This window comes from Choloepus didactylus, chromosome 10, assembly GCF_015220235.1.
Source record: "Choloepus didactylus isolate mChoDid1 chromosome 10, mChoDid1.pri, whole genome shotgun sequence".
In the NCBI taxonomy this organism is placed as follows: Eukaryota; Metazoa; Chordata; class Mammalia; order Pilosa; family Megalonychidae; genus Choloepus; species Choloepus didactylus.
The window spans coordinates 83,014,982-83,029,021 of NC_051316.1; the positions used below are offsets into that span (position 1 = coordinate 83,014,982).

General features: G+C 41.5%; 1 protein-coding gene across 2 annotated transcripts in view; it reads right to left on the reverse strand.

Annotated features, from left to right (window-relative positions):
• Positions 1 to 820: 820 nt before the first annotated feature.
• DCAF12 (DDB1 and CUL4 associated factor 12) overlaps positions 821 to 14,040 on the reverse strand; it is a 55,908-nt gene continuing 42,688 nt past the window's right edge. For both annotated transcript variants that reach the window (XM_037797218.1, XM_037797217.1), the window contains 5 exons: positions 8,637 to 8,830; positions 7,580 to 7,645; positions 6,304 to 6,466; positions 3,462 to 3,640; positions 821 to 2,939 (listed from right to left, as the gene is read on the reverse strand). In XM_037797218.1, the coding sequence (XP_037653146.1) occupies positions 2,781 to 2,939; positions 3,462 to 3,640; positions 6,304 to 6,466; positions 7,580 to 7,645; positions 8,637 to 8,830 (761 nt within the window). In that variant the 3' untranslated portion in view covers positions 821 to 2,780. The remainder of the gene's footprint in view (positions 2,940 to 3,461; positions 3,641 to 6,303; positions 6,467 to 7,579; positions 7,646 to 8,636; positions 8,831 to 14,040) is intronic.

The following is a 14,040-nucleotide window of genomic DNA, read 5'->3' on the forward strand; positions in this document are numbered from 1 at the left end:
ACTGTTCCATGGATCTAGTGTTGTAAAAAGCTCATTTTGGGAAAGGCTGATTCCAGTCCCTTCCCAAATCCAACTCTTCTCTAGGAAGCCCTCTCAAATTGCTTCAACTTGTTCACCTCCCTGCTTCTTGCCTTGCAACCTTTATCATATAAATAAGTTAGTAGCCCTGCATGAGGTCATGTTCTTAAGCAGTCAATCTCTGAGGCAGGTGCAAAGGGCAGCTGGGTCCAGCTCTTTGCAAAGAAACCAGCACTGCCTTGCCTAGCTCAGAGGCCTGGCCCTGGTAGTTCTGTTTTGGCAGCCTGCCTTTCTCTCAGCTACAGCCCCAAACAGGCTCTGTGAAGAGAATCACTCACTGTGGTCACTGTGTCCTCCCCTTAAAAAGGGTAGCTAGGAACAACGGTTCCAACTCCAAAAAAAATGATATCCTGTTCCCAAGGCATAGTTCAGCCACTTTCTCAGTCATTTCCAGGGCACCCCCCACTGAAGCAGATGCGGCCTTATCACCATACAGCAAAGACTAGCACCTACCTTCTCAAATTTTAACCTGTTTTGTCTCCTCAGGTACCACATTACTTCCCCTTTTCATGTCCACCTTCAACTGGACCCCAGAGCAACTGATCTTGGGCCAAGGATGGGGATTAGGAGCAGGCTGGTCTTGGTGTTTGTGTCTGTGTCCTTGATCTGCCTCCAGCCTTGAGGGAACTCTTGTATTCCTCCACTGCCCAAGCAATCCCAGAAGCCCAAGCCAACCTTCCAACCAGTCAGCTGGGGCCTTTTTCCTGCAGCTTCTTGACTCGTACATACTCACATAAACCACTTTGCATTGGAATAATATTTATTTTTTTTTCCTCGGCAAAAAAGTCAAGTGTTACATTTTTAAAAACAGAAAATCTCAAACAATCAAATGCATTACCCATCACAGAAGAGGGTCAGGCAATAGTACAAAACATCCTACTTAAGATCTTTTTTCTTTTAATATAAGTTTAAAATGATAGAAGTTCTGTGAGAACTAAGAAATCTACAGCCTGTAGTTTAATAATACAAAAAAAAATTAAGACAATTAAAAGATCTATAGCATCCAGCATTTTGCTTAATTCCATTTATAGCACCTATTTCTCTAGGTTAGAAGACGAAAATTTTTCAGAACCAGTGGTGTATGCCTTGTACCACCAAGTTAGGGTGGACTTGCTATCTCCCCTCCCCAGCAGTTCCCAGTCGTCAAGGGCTGGACACTATTTCTTCCAGTCTCACCTCTATACCCAGAGCAGAGGAGGATAACCGGGAGAGCAACTTAAAATTTGGGGTGCAGGAGTAAATACGACTTTTCCTTTCCCCACAATGGGCTGTTGACAGAGAAGCAATGTATGTGCTTAGAGGAGAGGAGGAATTGGTGGGTGTGAACAGCTGTTAGTTCTCTGCAACATGATGCATAAAAAGCAGGGAACAACTGGACATCACAGTCAGTCAGCTGCCCGCAAGTTTAAAAATCTTGGACTTACTAAACAGTTCAAGGAAGGAAGAAATTATTCATCACGTCGATGCTGTTAGATGCACAATGCTGCTGGCTGCAGGCTACCCCACCACCTTCCCAAGGCCGTGCCTAGAGAGTTGGAAGGATGGCTCCAACCCCAGCTCCACTGCACTGAGAAAATGAATATTCCACACATGAAGCACTCACCAAACAGATACAGCTCCTACTCACCCCACCCTGCTGGAGTGAACCTAATTTTGAAAACAAAAGCAAAACCCACTCGGGGAGAATGGAAGAATGGAGAAAAATGTTTCTTCCCCAAGCTAAGGGGATTGAGCATATACATCTTAGATTTGAGACCCCCAGCCTTGGCCCCTGAAATACCAGATCAGAACTTGTTTGAGGGGAGGAAGGGGCAGTTGGGATGGGGATTCTCTTTATCAAGTCCTAGAAATCCTTCTGCAGCCTCCAGAGCTGCACTGGGATGGAGGCCCTGATGTTCTAGTGGAGTGACCACTGGCTAAGCAGATGGGAGGAAAGGAAGTGACACATACACAGAAGGCTCTCACTTGGAGGACACACAGGAGGGAAGACAGGTATGGGCTGGAGTCCTGGCACAGAGTCCACAAGAGGCCTGCAATCTCAAAGGGTTCTAGTGATGATTTGTTTTTCTTTGTTTTCACTTCCTATAATCAGTGCTGCTAGACATTAAAAAACAAGATAAAGACTAGTCCCAAAGCTGGACTCTGAATAAAGTTGTTTCTTTTATAAATATTTTAAGTAATCCTCACTCCTAGTAATTTTAGTGACACACAGTATCTACAGGCTCACACACACACACACACACACACACACACACAGCTCCCAAACTTTCACAGAAAGTTTGAAAGCAACCACACAATTATAAAGGAACCCTACCTCTCAAGAGTGAAAGTAAGGGTAAGAATGACTGTGTCGGCCTAAAGAGGAAGCCAGAGAGGGGAGAGTGTGTGTCACTTAAAGAAAACATATGGATAGGAATTAACAATGTTACAATGTTTGGTTGAAAACCAAAAAAAAAAAAAAAAAAAAAGAAAAGAAAAAAAAAGTAGTAAAGTAAAATTCTCACTACCAAAAGCAAAAAAAGAAAAAAAACGCCCCATTCAGTTTTCTGTACAGAGCCTCTTCCTGCAAAATGTTTAAACCATAGTGTTCCCACTAAAATATGAGAGCTTCACACAACTGAAAAACAAATCAAAAGGCAAAACAAAGAAACTGAGGATGGACGTTAGTGTAGATCTCTGCATTTTGGGAGAGTTAGTTGACATTAACTCCAGAGCCCAGCATAGTTTCCATGGAGCCCTGAAGGGAGAGGACCTCCTGCCACAAAGAGCTTCGTTCCAGACGAGTCGTAGCAGTGGGTGTAAACAGCATTGGGGAAGAAATCAATGTCCGAAAAGTAATTCCGCCAGGTTTCATCGTGATTCTATGGGAAGAAAAAGAGACCCTATTAGCACCTCTAGGTCATGGGGCAGGAAAAAGGGAAGGGAGGGATATTAATGTTTTCTCGTTTCCTTAAGATAAGAGGGCTCTGTACCTACAACCTGATGTCAGGAGATTGGTGCCCAAGAGAATCTGGACCTCATTTTTCCAACTACACATTAGAGAACTGGGCAGGCTGAAGAATTGCTACACAAACCCAAGGTCTCCTCAAACAACTGGAACCAAGCTCTTCAAAAATTCACTGGCAGCCTTGGCAGAAGGTTCCTCCTTCCTGCTCTACTACCACTTGCAGGAGTCTGGCTGGGCCTATTTTCCCACGAACAACACGTAGATACAAAAACAAAATCAAGGGAAAGTGCCTGGCTTTTCTCTGCTCCAAGGAGCGCCTTTTACTAGTGAAAAAAGTATGTGTGTAGGTGGTGTGTCAGCAAGTCAGGGTGGAGGGTAGAGTGAACCAATTTTTCTGTTACAGTTTGGCAACCATTTCAGGCAGGGGCTTACTCACCAGCCAGCCTTTGCCAGTGGTTAGTTTCAGATTCTCCCCTGCTAGCCTGGGCTTAGACCTGCAGCAAGCTGAGAGCCTCTCTTCCAGAAATCTTTGGGCTCGGATGTCATAGAATAGCAGGGAGCCCTGCCCTGTGCCCACAGTGATGATGTGCTCATAGAAGCTCACTGATCGGATCCCTGAGAGAAAGCAAAGGGCAATAAGTAGGGAGGGAGAGAGGTACAGGCATGATAGTCGCTAACCTGAATTTCTCCAATATTGAATTTGCCATGGCACTTCCAAGTACCAGACTGTGTTTCCAACAGCAGTTGTAGCTCATGCAAAAGCCAGAGAACCCTGATTCCATATAGCCATCCAAACACCAACAGGGACCCTCCAGTAAGCCTTGGAGAAGTGCTAGATGCCCACAACACTTTTGGCCCAAGACCGTAAGTCTTCCCTGCCACCCACAGACTCACTCGGGAGTCAACTTTCCTAACTCTAAGCCTTTCTTCATTATATCTTTCCAACCTATATTACAACTCAGGGTAACCTGCATATTTAAAAACTGTTATATTAATAAGGAATTCCTCATATTTGACCTAAAACCACTACCACAGCACTGTAAGAGGTCTTTATCAGGTATTATGTTATGAGCATGGCAAACAGCTGAGAACTTCTGTACCCAAAGGAGCACACTGTCCCTCCTCAATCAAGGTGTGAATTTAAGACAATTCATCCAATTACTCTGGGTCATAGGGAAAATATATCTGCCATACCTGTGGATTTAATAAGTGCATGGCATAAGAAGATGCTTCTTGGCATATAAAAGATGTTTGATAATATATGAGGAATGAATATTTCCTTATTAGGTATGGAAGCTACTCCCATAACAGTAACCAAAATCTCTTAAAACTTCTCATTGCACAAGTAATGCCAGCCAAGCCTATTTATTGTTCCCCCTACTACTTTCATTAAACAAATTATTCTCTCTGTTCCAATATAAGTGTCTTCACTATAAATGAAACAAAGAAGCCCAAAACAAAAGTTGCTTTTGCAATAAACACTACTTGAAAGAGAGGGGTTAAATTGTGATCCACATTGTGCCTTATGATCCATATTGTGCTTTCTAGGACTAAGGATAAGGTAGCCATATTTTTGCATGAGAAAGGGAACAAAGTGAGATGAAGAAGTTAATACACTTTGTTAAGTTGGATGATCTGAACTCTGATCTCCAGCTGTTCTACCACCAAGCCGTGTGATGTTGGGCAAGTTATTTAACCATTTTGGACCTGAGGCTCCTCATCCACAAAATGGGGTTAACCATTCTCACAGGGCTCCTGGGATGAAATGAGATAATGTTTGAAAAGGTATTCTGAAACCTTACACACAAATACAAGTCTCTTTTCCCCCTTCATATGCTGTAAAAGACTGGAGGCTGACAAGCCCTCTACCTTGCGGCTTGCCCTTATGAAGCTCGGTACTGCAAAGGAGAGGCTAAACCTGCTTATAATTGTGCCTCAGAGTCTCCCCTGAGTGCCTCTTTGTTGCTCAGATGTGGCCTTCTCTCTCTAACTAAGCCAGCTCAGAGGGTGAACTCACTGCCCTCCCCACTACATGGGATCTGACTCCCACAGGTGTAAATCTCCCCGGCAATGTAGGATACGACTCCCGGGGATGAGCCTGGACCCAACATCGTTCGATTGAGAACTTCTTGACCAAAACAGGGATGCGAAATGAAACAAAATGAAGTTTCAGTGGTTGAGAGATTCCAAATGGAGTCAAGAGGTCACTCTGGTGGGCATTATGCACTATACAGATAACCCTTTTTAGGTTTTAATGTATTAGAATAGCTAGAAGTAAATACTTGAAACTATCAAACTGTAACCCAGTAGCCCTGACTCTTGAAGATGACTGTACAATAATGTAGCTTACAAGGGGTGACAGTATGACTGTGAAAGCCTTGTGGATCACACTCCCTTTATCCAGGGTATATATAGATGAGTAGAAAACTGGGGACAAAAAAATGAAAAATAGGGTGGGGGGGATGGTTTGGGTGTTCTTTTTTACTTTTATTTTTCATTCTGATTCTGATTCTTTCTGGTGTATGGAAAATGTTCAAAAATAGATTAGGGTGATGAATGCACAACTATATGATGGTACTGTGAACAGCTGATTGTACACCACGGATGACTGTATAATATATGAATATATCTCAAGAAAACTGAATTTAAAAACAAAAAACAATGCCCAATGTGGGGCTTGAACCCACGACCCTGAGATTAAGAGTAAAAAAAAAAAAAGACTGGAGGCTGAAGCCTAATTTACCCAGTGGTCAGAACCAAATAATTTTTTCTGCTTTACTGAAGTATAATTAAAGAAACAATACACTGCACATATTTAAAGTGTACATTTTGATGTTCTGACCCAGGTATCTATCCATGACATCATCATCAAAATAAAAATAAATATATTCATTACCCCCAAAAGTCACCTTGCGCCCCTCAGCAAACTCTTCCCCACTGTGCCATGCTATCTCTTAGCATAAACTCAATTTTAATTCAGGCAGAGCCCCAGCAAAAAATTACCACAGGATAGAAAGTAGGCCTCTGTGAAAGAACATGGGAAACCACTAATATCTCGATTGCTGGTTTCCTTCAAAGGCATCTGTGGACACACATTTGTCTGTGGTATTTGAAACTCTGCAGTCATATGCAGGTAATTTAAGCTCCCCCCTTGTGTTGCCGTATACCCCACACCTGTTCCATACAACTATACTTGCTTGGAAACCACCATAGAAACTTAAGGTCAAAACCCATTTGCAATGCAGCTGCAAGCCTGAGGGGCACACTGGGACTCTTACCACTGCCTCGCTCCCTGGAGCAGACCGACTTGATGTTGTATGATGGCTGCCGTGGATCCAAGAAGGAAACATGAGCTTGAGAGCCCACTGCATACACTGACCATTCACTACCGTAGGCCAGACACACATTCTCACGGCAATATGGCAGTTTGGTGGAGAGGAGCTGAAAATATAAAGAGGAGAGGTGCACCCATGGCATTGCCAGAGAGCGTAAGGCAGAGGCAGTGATCTTGGACCCACACCTCTGTAATCTTCCCTCACACACAAGCCAAAGTCAGAGAGAAAAAGATAAGCCCTGGTTAAGGAAATATCACCCTTAGGTATCAAAGAGAAAGAGAGGGTGACTATAATCAACAGTAAGACCTATCCTGAAGAGGATAGGCTTGGGGAAAAGGGTAAATCTGCAATTAAATTATCAGAGGTAGAGGGAAAAAGTTAAGAACCACAGGTTGTTTCCAGGGATAACCCCGGGCACTAAAGCCAAGTTCCCACTCTGTTCTCTCGGTAGGAAACACCACCACCCTCCCCACTGTTTATCAGATAAAAAGGCTGATTTCTGGCTAATCTCAACCCAATTTCCCAATTGTGGGGGATTTGGACACTACAGAGTACACTCATAGGACTGATTTAATCCCAGATAACCCTAATCAGCTTTACCCCTGGATCCGTGTCTTTCAGCAAATCCTCAGTGGGTGCCTACTGCAAGTAAACACCATGCAAGATCAGTAGAGCTCAAAGGCTGGCATGACATGAAGTAATCAGCAGTTCTTGGAGCTCTGCTTCCTCTTAAGAAAGAGGGCAAATGATCTGCATGTAGGTCTAACGCTAAGCAAAAGTTGTTTACAGAGATTGCAAATTAAATCCATTTACTTGTTAATGTCCATGATGATTTCAGAGATGGTTTATCTTAATTTGATTGATCTTCAGTTGCCATTGGTTCCTATTATTTAGATGTTCCTGCCCTTGCAGCCTGCCAGGTAGTTAATAATCTATAAACAAGTACTCAAATGCATTGTGGATTGAAGGGCTGCTAGTTAAAGGAGCCTGTCAGGAAGCCTTTGCAATGTGAAACAACGGTCCCCAGTGATCTCTTTAAAAGAGAGTCCCTTCCTTCACGAGAGCCATGCCAGACTCAGAATTTCATGCATTGAGCAATAATATGGCCAGATCCTTGAAGAACCGTTTTAGACAAGAATGAGAAGGCTCAGGGAAAGTTAGAGTTTTTCAAACATAATGTGAATTATTAGGTAAAATCACTCAGTCAGGTTCATCATACCTTAGATAGTGTATTTTCAGCCTTCCAGAGATGAAAGTAGCCATCCAGAGATACTGCTCCCAATTCCTAAAGACCAATGAAAAACAGGTTATATTCCAATCTGTACAATACTAACCAAGGGAAGACTGTGAAGGTCAGGGTACTCCCATCCCTTATTCTTATCCCATGGAGTCCAGCAAGGGTGCCAGGAATTATCAGCCCATCACCTCAGCACTCCCATGCAATGCAGCTGGACAGCCTATTAAATTGAGGCTGCTTCTTGACAGAACCCAAGAAGCAAGTCCAGGTCTTATGTAGGCACTCATGATTCAAAAAGTCCTCACTATGCAAACATCCCCATAACATCCCATTGGATAATGAGAGAAGAGCACAAACATAACGGACAATTTTGTAAGTCTCAATTTGGAGGGTTTAATCTAGGCAAGATAATTCCACCACCCCTCAGCCATAAATATGGATGGAGAGGCTAGGGAACCTAACCTTCAAACGGTGGCCTGACTCAAGACTTTCAGAGAAGCTTTTCTTCTCTTCTGGCTCTGGGACTATATCCCAATACTCTCCTTAATATCCCAGCTTCAGGAGACCTGACAATGATTAGGTATGACTTGGTGGCAGTGTGGAGAGAGAGGTATCTCTCAGTGCAGACTGGAAATAAACAATACTGAGGAGAAAAAAAGTGTCTGCTTTCAGAGGCACTTATGAAAATTACACCCAAAATAAACAGAGCACCTGCAAAGGCAGGTGCAAATGAGAGACAAGTCAAATCAGACTGGCCCTGGGGAAACTGTCTGTGGGGCTGACTGACAAATATGGACTATAGGGAAATACTGCAGAGACCAGTCCAAGGAGTGGTTTGCATAGCCTCAGTTGTAATTTTTCACAAGCATCTCTCAGCTCTTCAAAAGGTACTCTGTGGGCTTGGAACCAAGCTGTGCAGCAAGCACTAACTTGGGGGGTGGGGGATGGGGTGGGGGAAGGGGAATGCATTTCCCAAGATGTAAGTCAAGAAACTGAAGCAAGAGGAATAGGCTTCAGGGATTCTTTGGTGAGTTCATACCTTGTTTTTGTTGTTGAAGGCCAGAGCCCGGACCTTGCAGTTGTCAGGGTTTGTGTCCTCCTTGGGGATGTCTTTTAAGGCCTTGTGAGTGATGTGGGCATACACAGGGACCCGTGACACATTGTGCCTAGCATCACTTTTGGTCAACACATCTTCTGTCACCTCCCAGAGTCCCATAGAACCATCACGTGAGCCTACAGGGCAGGAAGGCCACAAATGTCAGAAACGCCCAACCCTCCAAGGGATGGTTCCAAAGAAGCCAAGATGGGCCTTCTTAGTCTAGCTGTTTGTGCATCATTCTCATATGTGCCAAAGCATGGGCAGGTGGCTGACCCCAAAACACAGAGCAGTACGCATTTTAATAGCTATGCTAAGAGGATGATTTAACTAAGGCCCAGGAATTAAAACACAGCCTTTCAGCTTAACAAGGTTGATAGGATTTTTCAAAAGAGAATTCTATACAGTTTGATAAAGCTCAGTAATTTTCCAGGCTGAATTCTTAGGTCTCCTAGGCATGTGCCACAGGTAAATTCTGTTGGCAGTAGGGGTTGGAAATCTCTGCTCTAAATCAGTGGTGCTGAACCTTTTGAGTTTTAGACTCCTTTGAGAACCTTAGGAATGTTATAGACTCCTTTCCCTAGAAAAATACACATTTGTACCATACTTTGCATTCAATATCAGGGAGGTCTGTGTGCCTCCTGAAGACTTTCTATGGACTCATAGGGACCACAATCCTCATATTAAGAAGTACTGTTTTACATAAAATGAATGCTTAAAAACAGAAATCATTTTCCTTAGCAAACAATAATGAAGCACCTGATAAACCAAGAACACTTCTCTTTGAATTAAGTGATGAATACACTGCTAGTGGTAAGCTAAAATGGTACCATCTTTCTAGAGGTCAACTGAGCAAACTGTAGCAAAACTCTTTAAGTTTAAATAATCCACTATCATAAGCATTATGGAAAAGAGATCCACATACAAACATGTTTATTAAGAACAATTGGCATGTCCAAAAAGGGTAAGTTATAGTCATAAAACAGTATCAAGAACTACACACACACACAAAAATCAGGTTTTAAAAGGTATTTAATGACCTGGGGAAATGCTCACAATATTGCAGAACATTATTAATGCTTCAGCATTTTTCAAATTTTCCAAAATGAGCAAAAGGCCATTAAAGAAAGTGTTGCCTGTTCCCCAAACTGAAGCCTCCACTAGTTTCAAACTGTCAATGGATCTGAGGTTAGAACTGTTAGAATAAAAGAAGAAAAAAAAGAAGGAACCTGAAAGAGCAAGAGAGAGCAAGAGGGAGTACAGAGAACCTGACTGGATTTCAGGAAGAGTTGTGGGGAGGGAAGGAGCAGGACTCAAAAATGCCCAGGTGATATGGAGAAAGTCTCTCTTGCCTCTCTGTTAGACCTTCAAAGCCTTGAATCTGACACTTATGTCAATTACTCTGATTAAGGTAATTCCTTGACAAGGCAAGTTATTTGCAAACTCACCTTTGAGACCAGAAGGGGGCTTTTCACATTAAAAATTTCCTGAATGCTTCATAGTAAAAATTGTCTAAAATGGGAGGAATATCATCCTACTTGTTTGCATCATAAAGCTGAACAGGGATTTAACACAGAGAGTTAATCCCATGTGAAAATCGAGAAAATGCCATCAAGAGCAGAGCACATCTGTGATGATCCCTTATGCTGGATTATAGGGCGACGCATATAAATTCTGAGATAAAGCTGGAGAGACGGGAAGGGGACTTGAATGCTTGGCTAGGGAAATTGAAATTCATACTATTGAAATAGAAAGATACTAAAAAATTTAAGCATCAGGGTAACACAATTAGGTAGTTGTGTTCTGGAAGACTGTTTTGTGTACAGTGTGATCTTATTTTCCCCCAAAATTTTATTATGAAAAATTTTAAGCATACTGAAAGGCTGAAAGAATTTTACAATATCTGTACACTCACCTATAATCTACACAAAATGTATTATTATACTTGCTTATATCACATATCCATCCTTCAATATCTCAATTTTGCCAATTAAAAAATCTGTGCCAAAAAAAAAACCTAGCAGGATATATTTTGAAATATTAACAATGTTTATCTCTGCATGGAGAAGTTGTGGATGATCTTTATTTACCTTTTCCTTTATCTGTATTGTAAACATTTCTTACAATAAATGTATTATTTTAAAAACAAACTGTAAAATACACATAACATGAAATTTACCAAATTAGTCATCTTTAAGTGTACACTTCAGTAGTATTTAGATACATTTACAATGTTGTGTAATCATCACCACTATCTCCAGGACATTTTCATCATCCCAAACGGAAACTCGGCAGCTATTAAGCAATAACTCATTTTTCCCTCACCCTAGCCATGATAACCTCTCTATCCTACTTTCTTTTCTGTCCCTGAATTTGTCTATTCAACCTCACGTGAGCTGGTTTGGAACTGTTATGTATCCCACAAAAGGCCATGTTCTTCTAATCCATCCCTGTGAGGGCAGACCTACTGTGGGTGGGACCTCTTGGTTCAATTGAGATGTGACCCAGCCCTTTCAGGGTGGGTCTTAAGTCTTTTATTGGAGTCCTTATGAGGATGAGAGAGAAACATCGAGAGATTTTGGAGACAGCCTTTGAAACCAGGGCCTAGGAGAGAAGGACCAGTGGACATCACCATGTGCCTTCCCAAGTGACACAGGAACCCCAGATGCCAGCAGCCTTTCCTCACAGAAGGTCTCTTCCTCTTGATACCTTAATTTGGACACTCTCATGGCCTTAGAACTGTAAAATTGTAAACTAATAAATCCCCATTGAAAAAGCCAATCCATTTCTGGTATACCGCATTCTGGCAGCTTTAGCAAACCAAAACACTCAAGTTGAATTATACAAAATTCCTTTTCCATCTGGCTTATTTCACTCAGCATGTTTTCGAGGTTCATCTATGTTATAGCATGTATCAGAACTTCCTTTTCCCAGCTGAAAAATATTCTATTTTTTAAAATAAAACATTTTGTTTATCCATTCACCTCTTGATGGACACTTGAGTTGTTTCCACCTTTTGATAGTTGTGAATAATGCTGTTCTAATGTTGTTCTAAACATTAGTGCACATATATATAGCTTAAATCTTCCCATCCCACCCCCTCCCTAGCATTCCATTAGTGGGATTAATCACATTTAGAATGTTGTAATGCTATCACCTTCCCACCATCAATTTCTAGAAGTTTCCCTTCACCCCAAACAGAAACCCTACTCCCATTTCTTAACTCCCCATTGCCCCTTCCCCCACTTCTCGGAACCCATACTCTACTTTTCATCTCTATGGTCATATTCTCTGATACTTTCTTTGTGTTTACAGTGGGGCTTAAATTTAATATCTTAAATCTGTAACAATCTTGTTTTTCTTTGATACCAACTTAACTTCAATAGGACACATAAACTATGTTCCTATACTCCATCATTCCCCCACCTTTATGTAATTCTTGTCAAAAATTACACTTTACATTGAGTCCAAAACCACTGATTTATCATTACAGTTCATGTATTTTAGATCCTGAAGGAAGTAAATAGTGGAGTTATAAATCAACAATACAGTAGTATTGGTATTTATATTTACCATATGATCTTTACCGGAAATCTTTATTTCTTCATGTAGTTTCAGTCAATTGTTTAGTGTCCCTTCCGTTCAGCCTGCTCAACTCCCTTTAGCATTTCTTATAGGACTGATTACTGGTGATGAAGTCCCTCAGCTTTTGATTATCTGGGAATGTTTTCATCTCCCCCTCATTTTTATCCTCCAGCTGTTTGTGAATTCTCCAAGTCTCTGATGGTTATTGACTTCTATTTGTATTCCACTGTGGTCAGACAATGTGCTTTGAACAAATTCATTCTTTTTTTTTTTTTTTAATTTTATTGAGGCTTGTTTTTATGTCCCAGCATACGGTCCATTCTGGAGAAAGATCCATGATCACTAGAGAACAATGTGTAACTCGGTGACCTGGGATGTAATATTCTATATATGTCTGTTAAAATTTTCTATATCTCTCTCTCCTTTCTTTGTTTCTCTGTCGGTAGGGCTCCCTTTAGTATCTGAAGTAGGGAAGGTCTTTTATTAGCAAAATCTCTCAGCATTTGTTTGTCTGTGAAAAATTTAAGCTCTCCCTCAAATTTGAAGGACAGTTTTGCTGGATAAAGTATTCTTGGTTGGAAATTTTTCTCTCTCAGAATTTTAAATATGTCATGCCACTGCCTTCTCGCCTCCATGGTGGCCGCTGAGTAGTCACTACTTAGTCTTATGTTGTTTCCTTTGTATGTGGTGAACTGCTTTTCTCTTGCTGCTTTCAGAACTTGCTCCTTCTTCTCTTCAGTATTTGACAGTCTGATCAGAATATGTCTTGGAGTGGGTTTATTTGGATTTATTCTGTTTGGAGTTCATGGGCATTTATGCTTTGTGTATTTATATTGTGTAGAAGGTTTGGGAAGTTTTCCCCAACAATTTCTTTGAATACTCTTTCTAGACCTTTACCCTTCTCTTCCCCTTCTGGGACGCCAATGAGTCTTAAATTTGGATGTTTTATTTTATCTATCATATCCCTGAGATCCATTTCGATTTTTTAGATTTTTTTCCCCATTCTTTCTTTTGTTCTTTCATTCTCTGTTCTGTGGTCCTCAAGGAGGTTGAGTTGTTGTTAAACTTCCTCTAATCTTGTATTATGAGTTTCCAGAGTCTTTTTAATTTGGCCTACAGTTTCTTTAATTTCCATAAGATCTTCGTTTTTTAATTTATTCTTCCAATTTCTTCTTTATGCTCTTCTAGGATCTTCTTTATGTTTTTTATATCCTATGCCATGCTCTTCTTCATGTCCTTTATATCCTGTGCCATGCTCTCGTTGCTTGTCTGTAGTTCTTTGATTAATTGTGCCAAGTACTGTGTGTCTTCTGATCTTCTGATCTGGATGTTGGGGTTTGGGTTCTCCATATCATCTAGTTTTATCATATGCTTTAAGATTTTCTGTTGTTTTTGGCCTCTTGGCATCTGCTTTACTTGATCTCTAATTTGTCAGAACTGCAGCTTGGTGGCGTACCCTTTCTCTAACTAACCAGCAGATGGCGTCTGTGAGTCACCTATTCCCCTCAAGTCAGTTCTCCCCAACTTTGTCTTTGTGGTGTGTGGGGTCCAATTGGTGCACTTAATTTGGTTGTGTTGTCAGTGCTGTGCACCCTGAATGAGGGGCGTGTGTCTGAGTGGTTAAGGAGGAAGGGCAGCTTTCATAATCAAACCTTCCAGGTGTTCCCGGAGATTTAAGGCTGTTCTCTGCCACTGACCCACAAGTCCTTGGTATTGGCGTAGGTTCCCTGGGATTTCCGAGTGGTTCCCCCTTCCCTGCTGT